The sequence below is a fragment of the Micromys minutus genome (genome assembly GCF_963924665.1).
Source record: "Micromys minutus genome assembly, chromosome: 13".
Taxonomy (NCBI): Eukaryota; Metazoa; Chordata; class Mammalia; order Rodentia; family Muridae; genus Micromys; species Micromys minutus.
In genome coordinates, this window is record NC_137982.1 from 5,130,577 (window position 1) to 5,154,104 (window position 23,528).

The following is a 23,528-nucleotide window of genomic DNA, read 5'->3' on the forward strand; positions in this document are numbered from 1 at the left end:
GCGTATCAGAACCTGCCTGTACTGCAAACTGAATTTTTAGCCTCCAACACCAAACAACCACATCTGCTGCTGAGGCTGCCCAGCCCAGGCTGTTCTGTGATAGCAGCCCTGAGCAGGTGGGTCCAGCCTGGGGTACTATGTGATAGCAACCTCAAGCAGGCTGCTCCAACCTGGGGTATTCTGTGATAGTAGCCCAGGGAAGACTGGTCCTTAGGGCCTGTCACCAGCAGGTCTGGTTCCTGATGGAAGGCCCAGCTTGCTGCATAGCACACGTAATAGATACACACTCGCCTTAGTAAATGCATAGCCTGAGCTACCAAGTGCTAACCTTGACCCAGGGTGCTTGAGTAACTGCCTGCCAAAAGTACAAGTCTGGAAGTTGTCCCACATCAGGTCCTAGAATCTTTATTTGAGCGCCAGGTCTATGCTAGAAAGTTCCTTTCTCATGAGAGAAGATGCCAAGGCCTTGCACAGACCAGTTATTACGGTGCTGCTTGACTGTTCTCTGGCCAGGTACTGGCCAAGGGCTTTGTACATACTCATTGCGCCTAATGGCGGTGCTCACACGGCAGTGAGGGGGTAGCCATGAGGCAAGCCATGGAGCCAGCTTGCGGCTTCTCGGCCTGCAAATCTGAGCCATTTGCCACGATTGTGAATGCTTCCCACTTGTAACATAGCATCTTGGGTCTCGAAGAGACATTCTCTTTCCTCTTTGGCCTTGGGGCCAAACTGCAATTTAAAAGCTGTCAGGGGTTTTTACCAAAGTCGAATGGCTTTCAGGGCAGTGGGAAGTTTACAGCAAGGGCTTAAATTAGCCGAAGCTGGCCACAGCCCTCTGGACACCCATCAAAGCCTTGCTACTGAGTGCTTTTCTCTCTCCTCCATTTCCCTCCCCAGGCCCTGCAGTTCGAACTGCTGACCCCAGACCTCAGCTTTCGGCCTCCAGCCCTCATAAGCTCTTTCAGAGCCTGATCCTGGAGGGTGGCAGTCAAAGTCCAAGTCTCTACTGGGTACCTTCCTGGCTATTAACCTGGCCTGTGACTGTGAGCCACTGAGACCTGGGTTCCCCATCACCAAGTCAGGGGACTCTCTCATGGCACTGGTTAACTGAGAGAGTGCCATGAAATGGGACAATTCAGAGGCACCCAGGTTGGAATGAGGCGTGGGTGGACCAAGGACATGGCTGTCATAGTCACGGCACCCACCTTCTCTGTCACACTCCCCACCACTCCCTTGCCTGCTCGCTTCCATCCACAAGTCTTTGGTTAAACCACCCACAATTGTTTGCGTTGCTCTAAAGCACCACTTCCCAGGATGCCTTTGAGTAGAGGAAGGGAGAAGGCCACAGTGTCCACTACCCTCCTCTCCAGGGTGTTCTCTGATGCCCTTGAGGGCACATCTTCTCTATAGGAATCCCATGAAGGTATGCTTGCTTTAGTAATAGCTTCGTACACTCCACCCACTTTATCCACAAGTGCCGGATTTATCCTACTCAACCATGGAATGCCATTCACCTGCTAGAACCCACCATGGGAATCGGGCAGCATCAGCGACCATTTCACCAGCCACTTTGGTGCAGGCTGACAGGAGGGGACAAGCAGGACATGGAGGAAGACATTTCAGAAAGGACGGGCCATAGAGTAGGCTGGGTGGAGACCTCTAGGCTTTAACAGCGAGTTAACTTTGCAGCCAGTTATGATTTGTACAAGAGCTTAAAGGCAGCAGAGAAAATCCCTTTCTTACATGCAGCTGCTTCTCCTAATCGGCTGCTTCTCCGGGTGGCCCTGCTTGGCTGACTGCAGATGCATTTCTTCCCTCAATCTCCAGCTCTAGTTAAGGAGCCAGAGGCCCAGGAGACCCAAGGCAGGGTTAGTCTTCCACAGAAAGAGGAGGCTGATCCCAGCGTCCAGAGCACAGGAGCTTGTAAATCAAACTGTTAGCTTAATGGCTTGGGCCATTATTCTAAAGCAGTGGGGCTGAAACCAAAAGCCAAATGAAAATATAGTCAATTTGTTCACACTTTAGTGACTGAAAGACTATGTAATGTTGGCGGGAATCAGCCCTATAGACAGAAAAGCTCAAGCAGGAAGGATGGAGTATGGGCAGGAGTGAGTGTGGCTTTCTTTATATGTGAGCATGTGATATGTGTGTGTGTGTGTGTGTGTGTGTGTGATGTGTGTGGTGTAAGTGTGTATGTAAAATGTGATATAAATGGTGTGATATGTAGTATATGTGTGTGGTGTAATGTGTGTGGTATAGGTGTGTAGTGTGATGTACGTGTGCAGATGCCTGGATGGTACAATTGTCATTATAGGAATTGTTACCACCTCCCAAATGTGGGGTTGCTCTGTCACTGAGGACAATAGTCCAAACTTCCACTGCTGCCTATATATTGTCCCATTGGCAGTCTGTGACTTCTCTATTCATGTCCTGCTAATTCAGTGGCTGGTAACTCCGTGGCAGCAGGGTGGCCAAAGTCATTCTGGTTTGTTCATCACATGACCTCAGATTAGAGTACCTGCCATGGAGACATTCAAGAAGGAAATTTGTGAATGGATGAGTGAACGGATAGATGAGAAAATGATGGATGGATGGATGGATGGATGGATGGATGGATGGATGGATGGATGGGTGAATGCATGGATAAGTGGGTGGATGGATGGGTGGATAAATGGATGGATGATGGATGGATAGATAGACAATCACCTCTACCCTCAGCTTACTGGAAGCCAGGAGCTCTGCTTAATTCTGCACAAATGTGTCCTGACAGAGAACTTCATTAGCACATTTTACAGAAAAAGATGTGAGTCTTAGACAGGCAAAGACCTTGGACAGGTCAAGGATTGACACCATCACCATTTGATTGCCTGATGGTGGAGGCTCTCTTGCACACACATATCATACCAGGCCATTCCCACCTCCCTGTCACTGGCCTCTATCCTCCTCTGAGGTCCCCAGGACACACTGCGGATTGAACAAGAGTCTCCACGTCACTGGGAGCAGAAAAGTCAGCCCGGTGACTCTTCCCTCAGGGCTGGGAGATGAAGACTTCATGTCCATATGGGAACACAGAGAGTCTGTTATTCCCCTAATAGTTTGGGGTCGTTTATTCCCAAGAGTTCTTGCTCTGACTCCCACATGGCTCCTTGGCCAAGTAAGAGAAAACCGTGGAGTCTCAGTCCAGAATAGGCCTCATAGGTCTGAGCCTACTCTCTCATTTTCGGATATAGAGACTGAAGCTACAAATTCCCAGCCTCTCAACTGGGCCCTTACATTACGAACATCCTGGCTGCAAGGCTCCAAACCAGCTCATGGGTAAGCTTATACCTTGATACTGTTACTGCCTGCCAACTGCAGAACACGGAGGCTAGAAAGAAGCCAGGGCCACTGGAAGCCCTGTCCACAGGGCCCACTACAAGGATGTGCCACTGCCTTCCCTGGCTCTCCCCAGACCCCCTTGTGGCTGGAGCAGAAAGCAGCCTGTCTGACACAGTGACCCAGCCCAGGGTGGACGCCCCACCCTGCACGCTGCTTTTCCATGTGAAAGGTGTTTAATTATTTTGACAGAGTTCAGCCTCCACATCTGTTCTTGAGCAGGGAGGGTCTGTTTAGGTTATCCATCACTGTGACAGGTTCAACTTTTTTGGAAGTGCTTTTTTTCCCATCATAATGGGGCCAGGATGGGGGCGGGAGATCAGCAGTGACATGCAACCCATACAAAGACCCCCCTGGGGCTTCACGTACTGTGCAACAGCAGCAGCCTGACCTGGCCCTGGCCTGCCTCTGAGTACAGCCCCTGCTTGGTGGCAGGTAAATGGCAGTGCTGGGGCATCTGTGTGAGGATTTCATTGTGTCTGTGAGAGGCTTTGAACTCTTCGGTCATTCTGGACTAGTTACTCATTCATTCATCCATTCATTCATTCCAGGGGTGACTCACCACTTCCTCTGTGTCAGGCACCCCGCTTAGCTCGAGAACATGGCTAGGGCCTTGAAGCCTGTTTCTTGTGGACTTATGAATTACTGAAGAAGATGAAAGACTGTATAGTTAATCACTGACTGCAAAGTTGCTAAGCCCTTCAAAGGGAAGCTTGGAGGCCTGAGGCACCCCTTGGTGATGAGGAAGGACCTGATAGAGGTGCTTCAGAGACAGGAAGGAGTCTCAGGAACCCCAAGATTAAGGCAGCTCTATCCTCAGCATCCCCACTGGTGCGCTAACACATACAAGTTGTACTTATCCAATACTGAGTATGTGCTGCAGGCTCAGTTACTATGACAGCAGCAGAGGTCTGAGGCTCCCTAACGTCTGATAACGCACCCGAGCAGTCGCTCAAAGAGCCTGGCACACACGCTGCAATCCAGGGCCCATGTAGGGGGTGATCCCAGGGGTGTCCTTGGAAAGACTTGGGGCTTAGCCTTGCCCCTCTGTCTCAAGTGGTTAGTGTGTTACCAGCATGGGCAAAGAGGCACCATGCAATGTTCCGGGCTAGCCACTCCAGGGAGGCTGAAGAAGCAGGGCACCCTCATCACCTGCAAGGCAGGGTTGGGATGTTTGTCCTGAGGATAAAATGACACTATTTACATCACATTAGCCACACACTTATACCACACATGATGCCTGCCCCCAGAAAGTGTTGTCATTGCTGGGTAACTGCTTCTAACGGTACCTCAGAAGCCCTAATGGGTAGCAGAATTCCCCAGACCCTGAGACAAACCCCCTTGTCTGCCAAACACAAGCACTGACTCATTCCTACCCCCGAGCTTCTATCAGGGCCAGGTACTGTAAAAATAGAGGACACCTGGAAGGCATCTTGTGCCCATGGGAGCCAGGGGCCCTGGTGCTCCTATGGCAATGTCACCCAGATGCCTGCATGAACTTGGTCACTGCTATAACAGGGAAACGGCAGTGCCAGGAAGGAAATGAGACAGGGGAGGGGCTGCAGGAGAGGCATCGACCAGCTGAAGGCAAGTAGAGAGATCTGTGTGGGACACTGAGAGAGATGGAGAAACCGGAGGGAGGTTTTGCTGTTGAGACTCCGCGCTGACAGGTGCTAAGAGCTGGCAGTGTGGCGGTGACCCCTGCCACCTCCTGCTCAGTATTCGGTCATGTTCTTTCTGTGACATTTGCTGTGAGCCCAGCAGAGGCCTGGGCTGATGGGCAGCAGGGCACATGGTCACTGACATCTGTCGATAGAGGCCACTTGGGCAAGACACAAGAGGCCACATCCAGTGTGGAGAGGTGCTTTCCCGAGGAAGCTCAGCAGCTTGTTCAAGTGCATTAGACTCAGGAAGGCAGTGGTCCAGTCACTGTCTGACCGGCTGCCTGGGAATATTGCTGGTGCAGCTGTCTTGATAGGGCCAGGGGTGTCCCTCATGACCTTCAAGAAAGACTCCTTCTGCCTGGGTTGGCTACTCACAGCCGATGCAGCCTTTCTTATTCTAGACCCAGCATTTTAGGCCCTTAGTCTCTACAATGCTACCCTGCCCCACCCCACATTGTCCTTGACCTGCTAAAAAATTCTGAACATGACTCCATGGCCATGTGACTACAGGGCCACATGGTGAAAGAACAAATTTAGCTGTAAATCCAGAGTTCAGCCTGGACCCTGTGTCCTAACTCCTTTTTATTCAGATGCCCTGATTATGGGGCGGAGCCTAAGGTCATTCCCTGCCTCTCAATGATGGTGGATCCCGGTAGCCAGCCATTCCAGCTCTGTACTGAGATGACTGAGAGCTCCCAAGGCTCTGCCTCTTCCCAGCAGCTTGCCCATGGGTGGTTATCATGGGCAAGCTGAAGAGGGCTCAGTGGGGAAAGCGCTTGCTGCACAAACATGAGGATCAGTGTTTGGATCCCCAGAAGCCACATGAAGTCTGCTGCCACTGCCTGCCTCTGCAAGCCCACCATATCTATACTGAGATTGGAAGTAGAGACAGGAGAATGCCCAGAAACTTGGGCCAGCTAGCCTTCCATACAAGAACAGAGAGTCCACCCAGATTCAGATAAAAGACAGGAGTGACACCCAAAGTTGTTTCCATAGTGAACATCTGCACTCACATATGTACACACATGTGCATACTACACATATGTTTTAAAAATTAGAATCTCTGGTGAGCTAAATGCACTCTGAACCTGGATGGAGGGAAAGCTCTCAGATGCCAGCTGCCGCCAGCTGCTGTGTCCTGAGATGGCAGAACTCTGACACAGGTGGGCATTAGCCAGCACCGGCTTTGGTGCGGAAAGGTGGAGAGGGGCCACTGACCTTCTTGAAGTGAGGCATGTGCCAGAGAGCATCCAGCTTCACGGGAGGCTTGTACTTCCTCAGCTGACTGCTCCTAGTCTCATACAGTTTCCCCAGGATCACCTGCAGGCCGGAAAGGCAGTGCTGAGATGCTTGCCCTGCTACCTGTAGGCTTTAGAATCGCCATGGAAACAAAACCTCTGAGCATGTCTGTGGAGTAGTTTCTAGACAAGGCTAAGCAAGGAGGGAAGACACACACTGAATGTGAGCACATCTATCCCACAGGCTGGGGTCCTGAACCAACAGAAAGAGGAAGGGAGCTGAGCAGAAACATCCGCCTTTTCCCTGCTTTCTGATTGATACAATGTAACTTCCACCTCCATGCCTTCTAGGCTAGGATGAACCTGTCTTCTAACACTGAGCCAAAGGAAGTCCCTCCCTCTTTAAGTCATTTTATCATGCATGCCATAGCAACAATACAGCTAATACTCCAGGGCAGTGACCACAGGGCCCTGGGGAAGGGGCTGGAATTATGGGCCAACAGTCTTGAGAGTTCCTCCAGCCTCTGGTCTTTCTCCTAGGCCATTCACAACTCTGGACTCCTGGCCCTACCCCTGTGTGCAGTTCATGGTTGCTTTGGGTACTGGCTGGCTTTGTGTATTGACTTGGCACAAGCTGGAGTTATCAGACAGGAAGGAGCCTCCATAAGATCCAACAGTAAGACATTTTCTCGATTAGTGACCAGTGGGGAGGGCCCAGCACATTGTGGGTGATGCCATCCCTGGGCTGGTAGTCCTGGGTGTAGCCTTCAATTTAAGCATGAGAGCCTTATCTGTGCCCATTCTAGCTCCCAAATAATCGACATGAAGACCTATTAAGTTTATTGACAAGCTTCAAGCCTAGATCGGGCAGGTTCGGAGCCATTCCGTCCCTCTAAGGCTATCTACTTCCCAGCCGCATGGTCCTTTACCTTGAATCTGAGTCTCCCCCTGGTTCACTCTGGTTCATGTGTGTCCTCATGTCTGCTCTCTCACTGCAAACACATGGTGAATCCTCATGACCTTCTCTCTGCATGGTCTTTCTCTTATTTCTCTCTCTACCTGGGACCCGTGGCTGGGATGAGAAGTCCAGCCTTCCTATCTCCTCTGTCCAGCCAGGGGCTGATCAGTTCTTTAACCAGAGATGACTGGGGACCCTCCATGGCCTCTGCATCAGCTCCGGCCTCCAGGTTCCACCCCTGTTTGAGTTCCTGTCCCAACTTCCTCCAATAATGGGTTCTGATGTGGAAGTGTGAGCCAAATAAACTCGTTCCTCCCCAGCTTGCTTCTGGTCATGGTGTTTCATCACAGCAATAGAACCCTAAGACATTTTGGGTTCTGGTTTGGTTATAGAGTAGCAACTGTTTGAGAATCACTAATGGGAACCCTGGTGTCTGTGTGAAGAAATGTAGGACTCAACAGGGTGTCACTGTACCTATGATGACCTGCCCAGGAGGAAGGAGGAAAGGTGGTAGGCATCTTTGGGGAGAGGGAACTGGAGCATACCTAGAGCCTGAACCCGAGTTCAAGTCCCACTAACAGGTACCAGCAGGTTCACAGCCAGTCTTGTAGTTCCGGGTGTCTGTCCAGGATTAAGGTGTGTCCCTTCCAAACTCAGATGGTGCAGCCCTAACCCCCGTGTGACTGTTCTTGAGGTTGGATGGAGTCAAGTGTGAGTTCCCACCCAGTACAACTGCAGTCCGTAGAACAGGTGTCTGTCAGAGGTGGCCAAGCTGGGCTTAGGAATGCAACAGACTCAGCCTGTGGCCTTGCTGATGCTGCATTCCCCTGACTAGAAAGGGTGTGCTGATACCTGACAGTGTGACTCTTGTAGGAGCTGCTCATTTGTGCTTAGAGCAGAGTAGCCAGCCCAAGGTCATTGCTTACTAGATGGCAACTGTCCCCAAGAACTTCATTAGGGATCCCTGCTGTCCAAGGGCTAGAGTTCCCCTCAGCAGCAGCATGCAGGCTTATGGTAGAGCCAGGCTTCCTCTGGGATGTGGGTGATTTGGCCCTGAAGACCGATTATCTTTTCAAGCCTGGTAAGCTGTGATCAGCTCAGACAAGGTTCAGCACCTGGCAGCTTCCCTGGCATATGTAAGACAACACGATCCCTACAAAGACCTGAATCAGGATGCTTAGGGAGACAGTTCAGTGGGCAAAGTGCTTGCCAGGCAAACGTGAGGACCTCAGTTCAAATCCCAGCACTCCCATTAAAAGCTAGACATAGTGGCACTTGTCCGTAACCTCAGCTTTGGGGAGGTAGAGGCAGGCAAACCGTGGGGTTTGCTGGGCAAACAGTCTATGAACCAGGGAATCCTAGGTTTATTGAGACTCAAAAAGCAAGGGAACAGTGACCGAGGAAGATACTCTGTGTTGACCTCTGGCCTCTACGTGTGTGTCTGTGTACCTGAATGTATGTGTGCGTGCATATGCACATACATGGAATGAGAATCGAATTCTAAAGTTGGTTGCCACTTTCTGAATGTCAACTGTGTGCTAATATGTGGGACTGGTGATATTACTCCCTAAATGCTACCTCAGCCTCTCAAAAAGATATACCCAGGAAGTTCATCCAGCCCTCACATCCTGCCACCCTTCATCCTTGGGGTGGGACCCACATCCCAGGAAGGATGCTCAGTCTTCTCCCGAAGGGCCCTGAGACCCTCTGAATGACTGCTTTCCTATAGGAGGGACCTTTGTGTCTCTGAGAATGCAGGACACAGAGGAGAATCTGAGCACATGTCCTTTAAAAATCACCGTATGACCATGTCTGTCTTCTCCTCTTTCCCAGCGTGGCCCAACATCTCCTCAAACTCAATACAAAAATACAAAAGCCTGCTTCTTTGGGTCTTCGTTTCTTTGGAAAGATCCCTGAGTCAGGGGAATTCCTCCTTTTAAATATTTTATCTGATTTGTGTGTGTGTGTGTATGTGTGTGTGTGTGTGTGTGTGTGTGTGCCTGCAGAGGCCAGAGGTGCTTTATTCCTCTGGAGCTGGATTTCTGGGTCATTGTGAACCAACAGGCACGGGTACTGAGAACTGAGCTCCAGTCCTCTGGTTAGGCGGTATGTGTTCTTAGCTCCTGAGCCAACTCTCCAACACCTCTGTTTATCTCTTTCATCACACAGGTCTCCACTATGAACCCAGGATAGATATCTTCTGGTTCAATATGGCTGTCTGCTTTAGTGGGAGGGGCAGGAGGCTCTGAATGGTGGGAACCAGCTGCTGACTAAAGTAGGAGGCTTCCCTGTGGAGCTATGAAACAGCTTGGAGTAGTAATGGTCCCACTAAAGCACACTCTTACATGGAGTGTTGACTTATTAAAACATTTCAATGCTGACCTCTCAGATGAACACCAAACCACATGAACACACATCCTAAAGGCTACACTATCCTACCTGCAAAGGCTCCCCTGAACCCCAGTATGCTCCTAGGACCATTTTCCTGATCTTCTAGTAATCAGCAAGCAAGGGCCCCAGCTTCAAGAAGAGTCTGCACTTGGGCCAGACACATCTGGTTAGAAGCCACTGGAGAGTCATTTTATCTCCCTGTTTTTCTCTTTGTGGGTGTGCACTTGTGTTTGTGTGTGTGTGGGAGTACACATATACGTGCATGCACATGCCTGTGGATGTCAGAGGTCGATGCCGGGGGCCTTCCTCAATCACTCACTTACGTTTTTAGAGTTTCTCACTGAATATAGAGCTCCCCAGCTAAACTCTGGGGAGTCTTGTCCTCCTCCCCTGTCCTCAGCACTGGGCACCCAGCTTTAGATGAGGATGCTGGGAATCCAAATTCAGGTCCTGATGCTTTTTTGGTAAGCATTGTACTAACAGCCATTTCCCCAATCTCTGTCTCTTCATTTCTCTGAACCTCAGTTCTTCCATAAAGTGAAGGAATCCTAGCTGGAGATGCTGACCCACCAAAGCTCCCAGAAGCCCGATCATAGGCTGTGGGGGACTTCCCAGCTCTCAGGGGAGGGAGTAAGACTTGGGGGTTGTCTGTGATTGTTGCAAGATCAGAGATCTGTGTGTTAGACTGAATGAGCTCCCACAGCCCAGGTTGGCCTCACACTTGCTATGGCAGGTGAGGCTGACCTTGAACTCCTGATCCTTCTGACTCCACCCTCAGGTGCAAGTGTGGTGAGCGCATGACCCCATACCTTGTTTCCTGAATCTACTTCCAGGGAAATCTAAAAGGCACAGGTCTGGATCAACTAAGGAAGCACCATGGACCCTCTCAAAGTCTCAAGTTTGGAATATTTTAAAGGAAGAGCCTCTGAGTGTTTTTCTAGTACACATCTCACTAAAGTGACTTCATGCCATTGCTAATAACACACATCAGTAGCAACTGGGGGAGTTTGGGCCTGTGGCTCTCCCTTCTCTGTGCAACCCTGGTTGCTTCTTACAGCCTTCCCTGCTGTGATGGTTTGAATATGCTTGGTCCAAAGAGTAGGGCTATTGGGAGGTGTGACTTTGTTGGAGTAGGTGTGGCCTTGTGACTGTGGGCTTTAATACCCTTGTCCTAGCTGCCTGGAAGCCAGTATTCTGCTAGCAACCATCAGATCAAGATGTAAAACTCTCAGTTCCTCCTGCATCATGCCTGCTTGGATGCTGCCATGCTCCTGCCTTGATGATAATGAACTGAACCTCTGAACCTATAAGGCAGCCCCAATTAAATGTTATCCTTATAGGAGTTGCCTTGGTCATGGTATCTGTTCACAACAGTAAAACCCTAACTAAGACACCTGTCTAGGATGTAGGATAAGGATGCTGCCTCCTGCAACCCCCAGTATGATATGAGAAGCTGTGTTACTCTTGAGAAGGTTGATCAGTACTTAGTGACAAAACACACTTTCCTATTGTTTAAGTAAACACGTTCTCTAACACACTCCGGTAGAAATGGATTTTTACGATGTCACATCAGCCAGTGTGGGGCACTGCTTTCCCCTGTAACAAGTCAGGCAGAAGTTCAGAAAATGGCTTCCATGTAAGAGTCAATGTGACTGGGACCTAATCCCAGCCTGGAGGTGACATCTGACTGATGTCCAGTCATCTTTTACACAATCCAGGATTAGGTACAAGCTGAAGGACAGCATCTCTGAGACTGGTCCAGATTTGAATTCATTGCAGTAAGATATGACTAGCCCCTGCTCCTGTCCCAACCACATGTCCTGATGTTAGTTAACTCTTCTCTTCCTCCCCAAGCTTTAGTCCCTCAGAAGTAAGGACACAGCTACCTTCTGTTTCTTCTCCATTTTGATGGCTTGCTGAGTGGCCTTCTGCTCCTGTACCCACAGCTGCTGGTACCGATGTTGTAACAGGTCAAAGAAGGGTGTTGAGGGCCTGTGGGGAGAAGGTCAAACAGAGCTTGAGGCCTGGGTAAGGCCAGGGTCTCTTAAAGATCAAGACACCTCCCTCTCCACAAGCCACAAGCCTCACTATCAGCAGGTGCAGACCCAATAACCTTCCCTGGGGCCAGGAAAGGGTTCCTGTAGCACCTAGAAACCTCAGAGAGTCAGATCCCATATACAAAGTGCTCTGCAAACATGGGGAGCCTCCATGGGATAACCAGATGGAACAAAGATTCTGTCCTTGAACTGAGGTTAGATAGGGTTCATAGGCTCCTTAGAACCCTTCCAACTATGCCTCTCACAGACCCTGGGCTCTGCTCTCAGTCTGCTGAGGCTAGTCCTGGAAAAGACTCTTGCCAAGAAGGTATTCCACCCTCAGTGCCTAACTTCCCTGGAGAATGCTCAGGATCTTCCTTTAGAGCCTTGGTGTCTGATTGTCCTGGTCCACCTCAGCAAGAATGCCGCCAAGTTGGATGAGCTATAAGCTGCCACCCTTGGGGTCTCTTCTCACTCAGATTCTGTCTTGTCCTGGAGAACTGACTCCACATTTGTCAATCCCACTGGCCTGGTGAGACTAACCTCAGCTTTGCACCAGGACCCATCAGAAGTTGCACTAGATTTCTCCACTCCTGCAGTTTGGAAACCTGAGCCAGTTCTGGGCATGCTGGGCACACTGCAGGAATTACCCTTCATCATCGTAGTGATAAGGAGAAGAGGTGGTCCCAGAGTGAGCAGCGCTCCGAGTGAGCTCAAAGCTAACCGAGATCAGGTTGGAACCGAGTCCTCAACAGATTGAACGACAGGTGTACAAATGGACAGCGGCCATGTTCAGAGGAGAACCGATTTCGCGAGCAGAAGCTATTCAGGAGACAGGCCTGTTGCTGGTACTGCCTCATTGCCAGGACTCCAGGTTGAGGATGAGCCCTAAACAGCTTGTAAGACAGAGTATACACACACACCAGACAGGAAGCCACCCCACTGTGTCAAACCTGCAGAAAACAAAGCTTCACACTCTTATAACTCCAGTACTTGGGAAGTGGAGGCAGGAGAACCACAAGTTCAAAGTTGACTTTGGCCTTTAAGGCCTCCGTGATTTCCTGAATCTCTACCTTAACTACCTACCCTTCGTTTTTCAGTGAGACCTGCCTGAGGTGCATACTGAGACCCTGTCTCTAAAACACACGTGATAATAGGGGCTGGAGAGATGGTTCAGTAGTTAGAGCACAGGATGCTCTGAGAGGAGCCAAGTTCTGTTCCCAGCGCTCTCATAGTGATTTACAACTGCCTGTAACTCCGGTTCCAAGAGACTGGATGTTCTGGCTTCTGAGGGCACCAGGCACTGACTTAGTACAGAGCCACACGTGCCAGAGAAGTACTCATACACATAAATTTAAGAATTAGATATATAATAATGAATAATTAATAGAAGTATAGGTGATGCTCATCGGTAGGGGCCGAAATGGCCAGAAGGCTAATAAGAACTTCCCAGTGGGTGAGCTTCCCCGGGGATGGTGACTTCAGCCACAGTGCAGCACGGCCAGGTCTTACTGCTGTTATTTCACTGCTGTGCTGACACAGCCATGCCATAAGAGAGCACACTCAAGCTTGGGGTATTTCAATGAAAGAGTGCTTGCCTCGAGTGTGTGAGGCCCTGGGTTCGAGCCCCAGCACCACACATAAATAAATGACCATTTCAACCTTGTTAGCAGTGGACTGTTCCAGAAGTCTTGCCCTGGGAGGTGTGCAGCATCTCCTGCCACTTGTGTTTGGGGACAGCCCTTCAGACCAGCGCTATCTCGCACAGGCATCCTCCAGCTAGACTGCATGTCACTGACACTGGAAGAGGTGACACCTCAGGGTCGGACTTCTGGCCCCCACAGCTTTGAGAACCCAAGTTGGTGTTGTTTAACTATCCTCCCACCTTCTTCTCTAACCTCCCTCGCCCCCATTTGTGGCAACTTGTTACGGAAGCCCCAGGATGCTCTAGGAAATGCTATGAGAAAGTCAGAGCCAGACACACTATACACAGCAATTTAGGGGTTCTCTCAGTCCCGAGACTCACACCCCTGAGGTCCCAGGAGGCTTCGACAGTCACCTCTCAGCTGCTTCCAGACACCTGTCTGGATAGTCATAGCGCTGAGAGTTTTCCAAAGCGGCCAGGGAGGGTGGGTATGAGAAGCAGCTCAGCCTGGGACCCCTCTGCCCACACCAGAGGAAGAGGAGGTAGACCCCAGAGGAGCAGCAAGCCCCTTAACTGACCAGCAAGGTCCAGAGGCTGCAAACCTCTGCCCTTCGATTTGATTGATCTGGTCCGAATGGCAGCTCTAAAAGTCTGAAATGATTGTCAACCCTTAGAAATACGAGTGTCTGTGCTGGGTTGATGCGCACTCTGTGCAGCACTGGCTCCACAAGCATAAGACCCTGACTTAAATCCCCAGAATCTATGTGAAAACAGCCTGATGTGATATGCACTGGTCCTAGCACGGGGGGCAGGGAAGACCAGCAGATCACTGGGACTCACTAGGCAGACTTTGCCAGCACTAGGCTGAGGAGAGACCCTGTCTCAAAAACAAGGAGGACACTACAGTTGACCTCTAACAACCACAGTTGACCCCTGACTTCCACCCCTGAAACACACACACCCCTCCCCGTGCAGAAACAGGACAGCCAGCATTTTTAAAACAGCTCTTGTGAAAGTAAGTTCTGACCAATAGGCCCAAATTCCTGGTGGGTGTTCCTTACTGTCCCAGCTGCCCGTTAGCTCCAATTCTCAGCTTTCTCGCTGTCCTGGCACTGGTAAACTGTAATCCCCGACAGGCTCTTTCCATGATGTGTGGCCCCAGAGACAACCAGAGCTAACCAGGATCCTGAGTAACCACCCACTCCCCCAGCCTATTGTGCCTTGGCACGAGAGGAAGCTGCTAGGCTGGATTCTATTTGAGCAGAGGTCCCAGGCTTTGATTCTCATAGACAAGACAGTGGCTCTTTGTTCCTGCCTCCTGTACCCCTGTGGCGACTTTTATTACTTAATTATTACACGCCCCATGCCTCTGAGCAACCTAATTTATAGCTGTGTTTTTAACGACACTGTGAGCGTAATCTGGAAATACCTACCCCAAGAGGCTGCTCCCAGAGAACAGCCATCTTCCCAGCACCCCCCTGTATCCATCACTTCATGCCAGCTCTTCAACCCTCCCCCAGCCTGGATGACCCACTCGGTCCTGCTCTGGCCAGCCCAGCAATTCTTACTCTCTGGGAAGAAGCAGTGGAGGCTGAGCCAGGGGGAACCTCTGACACTGTGAGTTATGGCAGGCAACCCTGGCCTAGGTCCTCCACGGCCACCCACAAGCTTGCTAGTTCCTGTTCTGGCTCATTAACGTGGATAAACAGGTGCAGAGGCTGGCCTGGGGTGGAGAGAACTCAGGCCATAAATTGGATGTCATCATCCCTGCACAGACTCCCATTTCTGTGCTAAACCTGGACTCAAAGCTGTGGTTCCCCTGGCTCAGCTCCCTCTTCAACTCCTGGCACTGACTCTACCCTGCCTGGCTTTCCTGGGGAGAGTTCTTCTAGATAGCATGCTCCCATATGCAGTCTCTCCTTCATATATAGGTTTAACTGTGGGGTTGCCTCCTCCAAGGGTTGGGTCCCAGCTACCCTGCCCTAAACAGCCTGGCTAGGTGTCCTTCCACCTGGACATAAGCCCAATCATCCCTCTTCTGGTGACAAAGAACCTCAAATTTTGAATTCAGCTAGTGCCAGAGGGCAGAAACAATTTTGTGCCTTCTGGGGGCTGACAGGACTCCACACGAACAGATATGTGGGGGTATAGTTCTGCCAACAATGGAGCCCCAGTTCAATCCCTTAGGACTCATGTTTTTTAAGAAAGGACAAAAACTGGGTGTGGTGGTGCACAGTTTTAATCCCAGCACTAGGGAGGTGGTTCCAGGCCAGTGAGAGACCCTGTCTCAGAAAAGAAGGTGAGTAGTGCCAGGGGAGTGATGGCGGAGGCTAATCTGTCTTCCACACACAGGCGCACACACATACCTGCAAGACATGCACCTGCATACAAGTGTGCCCATGCACACACACCGGTGCACACACACACGTGCACACACATGCACATTTACACAGGAAAATGAAGCAGGAAGAACCGAGGAGGGATGAGAAAAAAAGGGAAAAGAAATTTTAAGCAGATTCTTGGCAGCTAGTCTGTCTTCAGTTTGCACAGTACAACTTAGGCTATGTGAGCACTACAGTAAGTTATGGGGTTAAACTGGTGGAATTCGCCTTCAGGGAGGATGGCCGCCTTCCTCACAAGTGGAGGGATGACCGATACTGAGCCTCTCAGAGCAACTAACAAAACAAACGCTGTCCTTCGACCTAAGTCTCTCGCTTCAGATGGATATCAGTTCAAATATAAAACAAACACAGCCAAAGGCACAAGAGAAAACCTGTGAGGTTTAGAGCTCGGTAAAGACTATTTGTTCTCGTAGGATTTTGAGACGGGGTCTCATGCAGACAGGCTATCCTCAGACTCATCCTATAGCTGAGGATGACCTTGAACGTCTGGTTCTCTGGCCTCCATCTCTCAGGCACCCTACCTGCATGTAAAGACGTGAGGGCCTCTGTACACCGGGCAAGCACTGTCCTGTATCCCACATCCCTATGTGGTGAGGGAGGGGCTGTGCTAGCAGAGCTGCTTCCAGCGTCGTGACTATGGCCCACTTACTTATTTTTTGTTTAGTTTAGCTTTTTACTGAAGCTTTTTCTGACTCTAACATGAATGATTTTGCCACAGGCTGAGGCCCCTTCTCCAACAATTACAGCTGCCCTTCCTGTGCCTCTCTTTTGAGGAGCCAGAGGAGTTCACCCAGAAAAGCTTAATTATTTATCTTTACTAAATGTGCACAGGAAAGGGTGGGATTGGGGCAGCAGATGCTCAGAGAGGTCAAACGGCTTGCCCAGGGTCACACAGCACACGAGTGGTGAAGCTTGAACTCCCAGCTTTCTAGCTACAGATGCCGCAGTCCAGTACATTCTGATCAGCATTCACTGGAGGCCGAGTCCAGGGAGTCTGGCTCCTTACACAGAAGACCCCAGGCTTTCTCAGTCACTGCTCCCTTCAGCAGACACTGTCACCTGGTGCCCTGCCTGAGCTGGGGTCTTAGGGGAGGCTGACAGCTGTTCCAAGCTGGCACCTGGGCTCTCAGGATAGACTACTCCATTTTCTAAGGACCCCCTGCCACATTTCAGCTGACCACCATCTTCCTGATCTCCCCAAGGGTTCCCTGAATGTCATCTGCATCCTTCTCCTTGGATTCTCCTTTCCTTGGTCAGGCAGCCCCAGGCTACCCCAGGCTACCCCAGGCTACCCTGAGCTGTACTATGCATGGGATAGATTGGGACCATTCATAATGTTGGTGATTACTGCCCACGCTTCCAACCTGTTCTAATCAGCTTTCCCACGACATTCTCCGGGAATCTCTAGGCTGGAGTTGGATTTGTACTCCGTCCAAGGTTATCAGACTTGCAGCCCAAGATACTGATAAGTTGGACCAATACAAAATCCTAAACTTACTTAAAATATGAGGGGCTCATACGGCCCAGAGTGGCTTTCATAGTAACTATGTAGCCAAGGAAGGCCTCGAACTTCTGATCTTCTTACCTTGGCTTCCCAAGTGATGGGATCGTACCAGATGTGCCTGGTTTATGCACGGCTGGGGATCGAACCTGGGGCCTTTGCATGCTAGGCCAGCCCTCTATCATCCTTAGCCCCTTTATTAGTTTTTTTGAGGTGTATGGGTGATTTTTTTGTTACTGCTGTAAGTGGGTTTTTGCAATTTGTTTTCCAAATGTGCAGGCTACAGGTAGACAGTCCTGTGTGGGTTCAGATAATTCATCCAATGTAAGCAGACATGCCAGATGCTTGCTATCCTCTGATAAGCACCAACTATCCCTGGAGGCCCCTGAGCGCTCTTGAGGACAACTGCCCTGTTCATCTGCACAGCTCAGGAAGAGGAAGTGGGAGAGGGGTGCCTGTCTCAAAGAACCCTGTAACAGGCCTGACATTCTTAGAAAGGGTACAGGGACTCAGGGCAAGTATTGATGTGTCTGACCTGTGAAATCCTCATGATAGAGCAGAATCCAAGGTCTCTACCCCTGGAGGCTGGCCATGCTTTCCTGAACCAGGGGACTAGAGTCTCGGACACCAGTGGCAGTCATTCATGTCCCGTCTTGAAAATAATGCCCAAAAGCCATGTGGGTGGGCTATGCAATTCTGTGCCTCTGTGGGAGGCTAAATGTCCCAAGTGGGGATGGCAGAGGAGGTGGGCAGGACAGTCTTTGGGATAGTAAGGTATGCCCAGTTACCCAGATATTTTCAGTGCAGAGAGAGAGAGAGAGAGAGAGAGAGAGAGAGAGAGAGAGAGAGAGAGAGAGAGAGAGAGAGAGAGAGAACAGGCAGCTCTAGGAGTAGCAGGAAGAGCTGATCCAAGTCAGAGGTGGGACAGAGACTGGTTGCAAGGAGACATGGGGACTTTTGGAGGATGGAAACATGCTTTTTCTTCACTGGATATCAGGGCTTTTACATTTACTGATCCACACTGGGGCGCCTGGACTGGGCCCGATGCTTCCCCTGCCTCTGAAGCCAGCCTAGTCCTGGCCTGGGGAGTCTCACACGGTCTGCTGTGATGGCCAAGCCACTGCTTAGAGCTCCAACAAATCCTTTGCTGTAGCTTGGAAGGGACCTTCAGAGAAGTCCCTTCCGGCCCCGATGCTCCTGTCTCAGCCACACCATGTCACAATTAAGTCTAATGGTGCAAAAAGTCGGGAATAAACGGAATGGAAACCAGCTTGGGCTGCAGGCGGGCCCTGAGAAGGTTCAGATTCGTTCCATCAAATCTACCCTCAAAGCTTTGCAATTGATACCCCAGACCAAGGCTTGATCTCCAATGAAGGCTCGGGGTGAGCTCACAAGGGAGATGGAGGGGATCATTTGCACATGTTAGGTTGACATGGGTGTCGCGTGGTGCGGGGTGGGCACAAATGAGGGCTGACAGCTCTGATTTGCCCGCCGTCTCTGAGCAAGAGCTCCGTGGATCAGAGAGGCCCTCTCATAGAAACTCATCTTCATCCCAGAGGCTCATTAAAACTTTGCTGAGCCCAGAACTTGGCGGGAGCCAGGAAAGTGAAGGCGCCTTCTGAGGGACTTTAGGTACACATGTGTTGAAAGGTGTTTAAGAAGGAGATCCGGGTCTGACAAACTGGATTCAGTGCAGCGCTCCGTTCACAGCGGGCTAAAATAATTGGTCATCAGTGACTACTAATTCCGTTTAGTAGCCAGAGGCGATTTTTTTCTTCCTAGAAAATCAATGACAGCACAGAGGTCTGTTCAATGTGATTCTGCTCCAGACGGGCCCTTCTTTCACGCTTGACGCCTCTTCCAGTGGAGACAGCTATTTTGTTAAAATAAAATTAAAATCCGTTCCTAATACACCAGCAGCTTGCTGCTCCTGGGATGCCAGGAGCTGTTGGCACGGGCATCCACACAGCCTCAAGGGGATGAGGGAGTGGACAATGGGCCAAGCATGGTGGCTCATGCTTGTAAATTTAGCTACTGGAGAGACCAGGCAGGAGGATTGACGTAAGTTTGAGGCTACCCTGGTCTACATACGGAGCTTGGGACTAGTCAACACAGCAAACTCCTGTTTCCAAAATAACTAAAAAAAAAAGCAAAGGAAAGCCTGATCAGGCTCTCTGTCTGAGCTGCGCAGTCCACAGGCCTTGACTGGGAGCCGTTCACCTTAGAAAGGACAAGGGTCTGGTGGGCTATACTCTCTTGTTTGGATCAAAACCCAGCACTCAATTCAAGCATGATAGCACAAGCCTTGGATCCCAGCACTCAGGAGACTGAAGCAGCCTGTTCTCCATGAGTTTGGGGCCAGCCTGGTTTACATAGCGAGTTTCAGGCCAGCCTGGGCTACACAATAAGACTTTGACTTAAAAAAGCAACAACAAAAGCCCATAGCCCACCTAAGGAGATATCTTGCTCTGTCTCACTCCTGGGACTTACCCAAGGCCCAGATGGCCCCCGGTATTCTAGATAGCACCAAGTGGCTAGCCAGGGTGCAAATCTGAGGCTACACACAGTGGGCTCATGGTGTGGCTCCTGAGGTACTTAAGGAGACTGTTTACTGAGGACTTGGCTTGTGTTTAAAAATCCAGCAAGCAATCCTGCCCCTGGGCTAGTCTTTAGTTTCTTCCATTGCAATTTGCCTCAAGATCTGGGCACGCGCGCGCACACACACACACACACACACACACACACACACACACAGCCATCAAGATAACTACAGCATTCATACAGTGTTTAACACAGACCTCTATCCCATTCATCCCTAGCCCAGCCTTCCCCTCATCATAAATCTTGCAACCCTGTAGCAAAACATCGGACCCAGGATGGTGGCATCCTGTGGCCCACTGACATTACTTGATTTTCCCCAATTTTACCTGTACAATTTTTGTTTGTTTGTTTGTTTCAAGGCAAGGGTTCTCTGTGTAGATCTGGCTGTCCCAGAACTCACTCTGTAGACCAGTCTGGCCCCAAACTCAGAGATCTGGCTGCCTCTGCCTCCCAGCTGCTGGGATTAAAGGCGCGTCACCACACCCTGCTTTCCTAGACAGCCTTATCTGCAAGCTCTACCTCTGTAGGTTTAATTGGCCATGGACCAAAAGTACATTTTTGACATCTCCACATGTCAGTAAGTGTCAGAGGTGCAGAGACAAGAGCCTAGGACAGGAGATCATAATTTAAGGCCTTGGTCATTATTACAAAAGTAAGTAAGACCACTGCCATCATTCCAAAAAACAAAAACGGGCTGGAGAGATGGCTCAGCAGTTAAGAGCACTGTCAGAGGTCCTGAGTTCAATGAGTTTAATTCCCAGCAACCACACGGTGGCTCACAACCATCTGTAATGGGATCCGATGCCCTCTTCTGGTGTGTCTGAAGACAGCTACTGTGTGCTCATATATACATAAAATCAATAAAATCTTTTTTTTAAAAAAGATGTTTAGAAAAACAAAAAACCACATGCTGTTGGTAGTCTATTCATGTGCTTGAGTTTGGCCTGGTCCTGACCTCTCTTTACTACGGACTCCAGGGACCAGTTCTGACCTCTCTTTATTACTGAACCCAAAGACAGCTACCCTCACTCAACTGCAACACTGTTACCTGTAACCTGCGTCTCCACCTCTTATACAACACAATAATTCCTGCTCATTAAAATTTTGCTCAAAGACCTACTTAGAGATGAATTCACATCCGGATATGTTCAGAGGCTGCATCAGCCACACTGAGAGATTTGGACACGGAACCCACAGAGAACAAGCACTGAGCACTGGATGTGGGAACAGAGAACTCAGTGCTGTTTGGTGCTCGTGAGCTCCGAGGGAGCTTATGGTTTGAATGTACATCCAAGATTACTGTGTTGAACACTTAACTCCCTAGGGACTGGAGAGATGGCTCAGTGGTTAAGAGCACTGGCTGTTCTTCCAGAGGTCCTGAGTTCAAATCCCAGCACCACATGGTGGCTCACAACCATCTGTAATGGGATTTGATGCCCTCTTCTGGTGTGTCTGAAGTCAGCTAGTATGTACTTATATATAATAAATAAATCTTAAAAAGAAAGTCTGCAGTTAAAAAAAGTCTCCTTGTATCTGCAGAGCAAACCAGAAACACTTGGGAGAGAACATGAAGTGTGCAGAGAGAAGTTGGAAGTGGAAGATGGCTGAGCCCATCAAGTGCCTTCCTCAGAAGAACCGAGCCCCAAATTTGACCTCCAGAGCTCATGGGAAAGAACTGAGCACAGGGCTCCCGCTTAACCAGCTCTGGGGAAGTGAAGAGAGGCAGACCCTTGAGGCTTCATGGCTGACCAGTCTGGTCTTCTGGGCCAGCGAGAGGCTCTGCCTCAAGAAAACGAGGTAGGATGGAGCCGGCGGGATGGAACCTTTGGCCTCCGTGTGCACACTGTCACACCCCCCCCCCCCAACCATGCACACTTACACACACAGGCAGAGATGCCTGCATCACGGGTGGGAGATTCGAACTCTCTAGCCAGGGCAAAGCCAGGGAATTTGCAATTCTCCAAGGCACACCCCACTCAGTGGTTCCCTGCCGAGAACTCTTGCCCTGCTCACCATCTGTCTCTCCAAGAAACTGAGGAGGGCTGGCCAGCCCCACACCCAACCTCCTGCCTCCTGCCTAGGCTTTCGGGTGTATAACTGTAAAGGTGGTTACCAGTCCCTGGCAGGACTCTGGGAGCTCATTAGATGGGAGACCTCTGGGCTCACAAATTACTTCCTAATTGTTTGTGGGTCTAACATAAAAGCTAGACCGGGCGGCCCTGTCACACCAACAGTCCTGACTTTTAGATTGTCTAGGTGGTGGTCATTTGCACATGTCACCCTTAGTCTTCAGGGTGATTCATTCCCTAAGCAGTTCCCAGCACAGGTGCCTATCCCCAGTGTGACAGGGGCCTTGGGTAGAAGTGGAAAGGAAGGTGGCTGAGCACATTCTCCAGAGGGCTGGGAAATTCACCATGGAGGCTCCTGGCACCTGGGAACAAGAGAAGCCACGGATGATGACGCCTCCCCCCTCCAGAAAGGGAGGGGACAGTATAAAGAACAATGTGTTGAGAAGTAGAAGCTGGGTTTCACTAAAAGCATACAGCTTACAGCACCATGGCTTTTCTGTATCCTTGTGTTACTAGGGGAACCGAACTCACCAGACCCCAGCAGCCTCTGGATGTTATGCAGACTAGGGAGAAGCCAGCAGCTGGGAGGTTGGTCCTCAGCCCACTTTGTGCTGGCTTCAGCTCTCCCTGAAGCCTAACACTGGGAAAACCTGAAGCAGGGCTGGTGGCACAGGATGCACTGGGGAAGCCCCGGGAGGAAGCAGACAGCCTTGTTAGCGCTGACCTTGGCACCCAGCAGCTCCTGATGGATGGGGTTCAGCCTGGACAGGCCCCGCGGGAGCCGCATCACGATCCATTACAGGCCCCCTGTTCCCCATACTGCAAGCAGCAAGCTGGGGATAAATCTCTGTCTGGGCAGCCAGAGAGCCAAAGGGGAAATAGAAAAGTATGAAAAATGTCTCCATCCCAGCTCTAGCTACAAAGCCCACGAGGAAGGAGAAGAGAGAGCACCCCAAAGAGGCAGGAACCCCAAGTGCAACCTTATCTCAGGCTACTGCTCAGTGTGGGCCCCATTCAACACAAGTCCGTGGCGATCCAGGTGCATGGAGGCCTGCAACCCCAAGGACAGAGGCTCCTGCCCCCGATGAGGCAGCTAGACAGATCCAGATGCTAGCCAGAGTTCCACCTCTGGGATCCCCTTCAGCTTCTGCAAGGACCCTGCATGAGCCCTCATTTTCCCACTAGGTGACCTTTCATGAGAGGACAGACTTGCCATGCCTGTTGCCAGTGCTCGCTGCAGGAGCTGTCTAGAGTAGCAGTCATTCTGCTCCAGTGAAAGCTGGATCCTCAGAGCGAGCATCAGGGTCATGCTGAAAACCAGTAACAGGTTGTTCCGAACGCTTCTGGCTACTGGGGTTAGACAACTGCATTAAGCCACAGTATCACCACAATAACATCGAGGAGAGAAGCAATATTAGCTCCTAGGGCCTTGCTCTGCCTCCTGGAAGTCACGGTGGAGGGATGCTTGGTTTAACCCTTGCATTACCACCAACTAGGTGGCTCTGTAGCATTGGTCAAACGAGCCCCTGAGCCTCAAGAGGCTCTGTTTCTCCTGTGATAGAATAGGGAAGTTAGTTGCCATTCTTTAGAGTGATGGGCAGTTATAAGATAGTGTGTTAGGCTGCTCACTGGTCACCCAGGGGTCATG

At 50.5% G+C, this 23,528-nt stretch overlaps 1 protein-coding gene across 1 annotated transcript in view; it reads right to left on the reverse strand.

The window, feature by feature from the left end:
- CFAP77 (cilia and flagella associated protein 77) overlaps positions 1-23,528 on the reverse strand; it is a gene marked incomplete at both ends in the record, with an annotated part of 121,864 nt that overhangs the window by 18,460 nt on the left and 79,876 nt on the right. The window contains 2 exons of the mRNA XM_080927378.1: positions 6,258-6,359; positions 11,513-11,618. Coding sequence (XP_080783504.1) covers positions 6,258-6,359; positions 11,513-11,618 — 208 coding nt within the window. The remainder of the gene's footprint in view (positions 1-6,257; positions 6,360-11,512; positions 11,619-23,528) is intronic.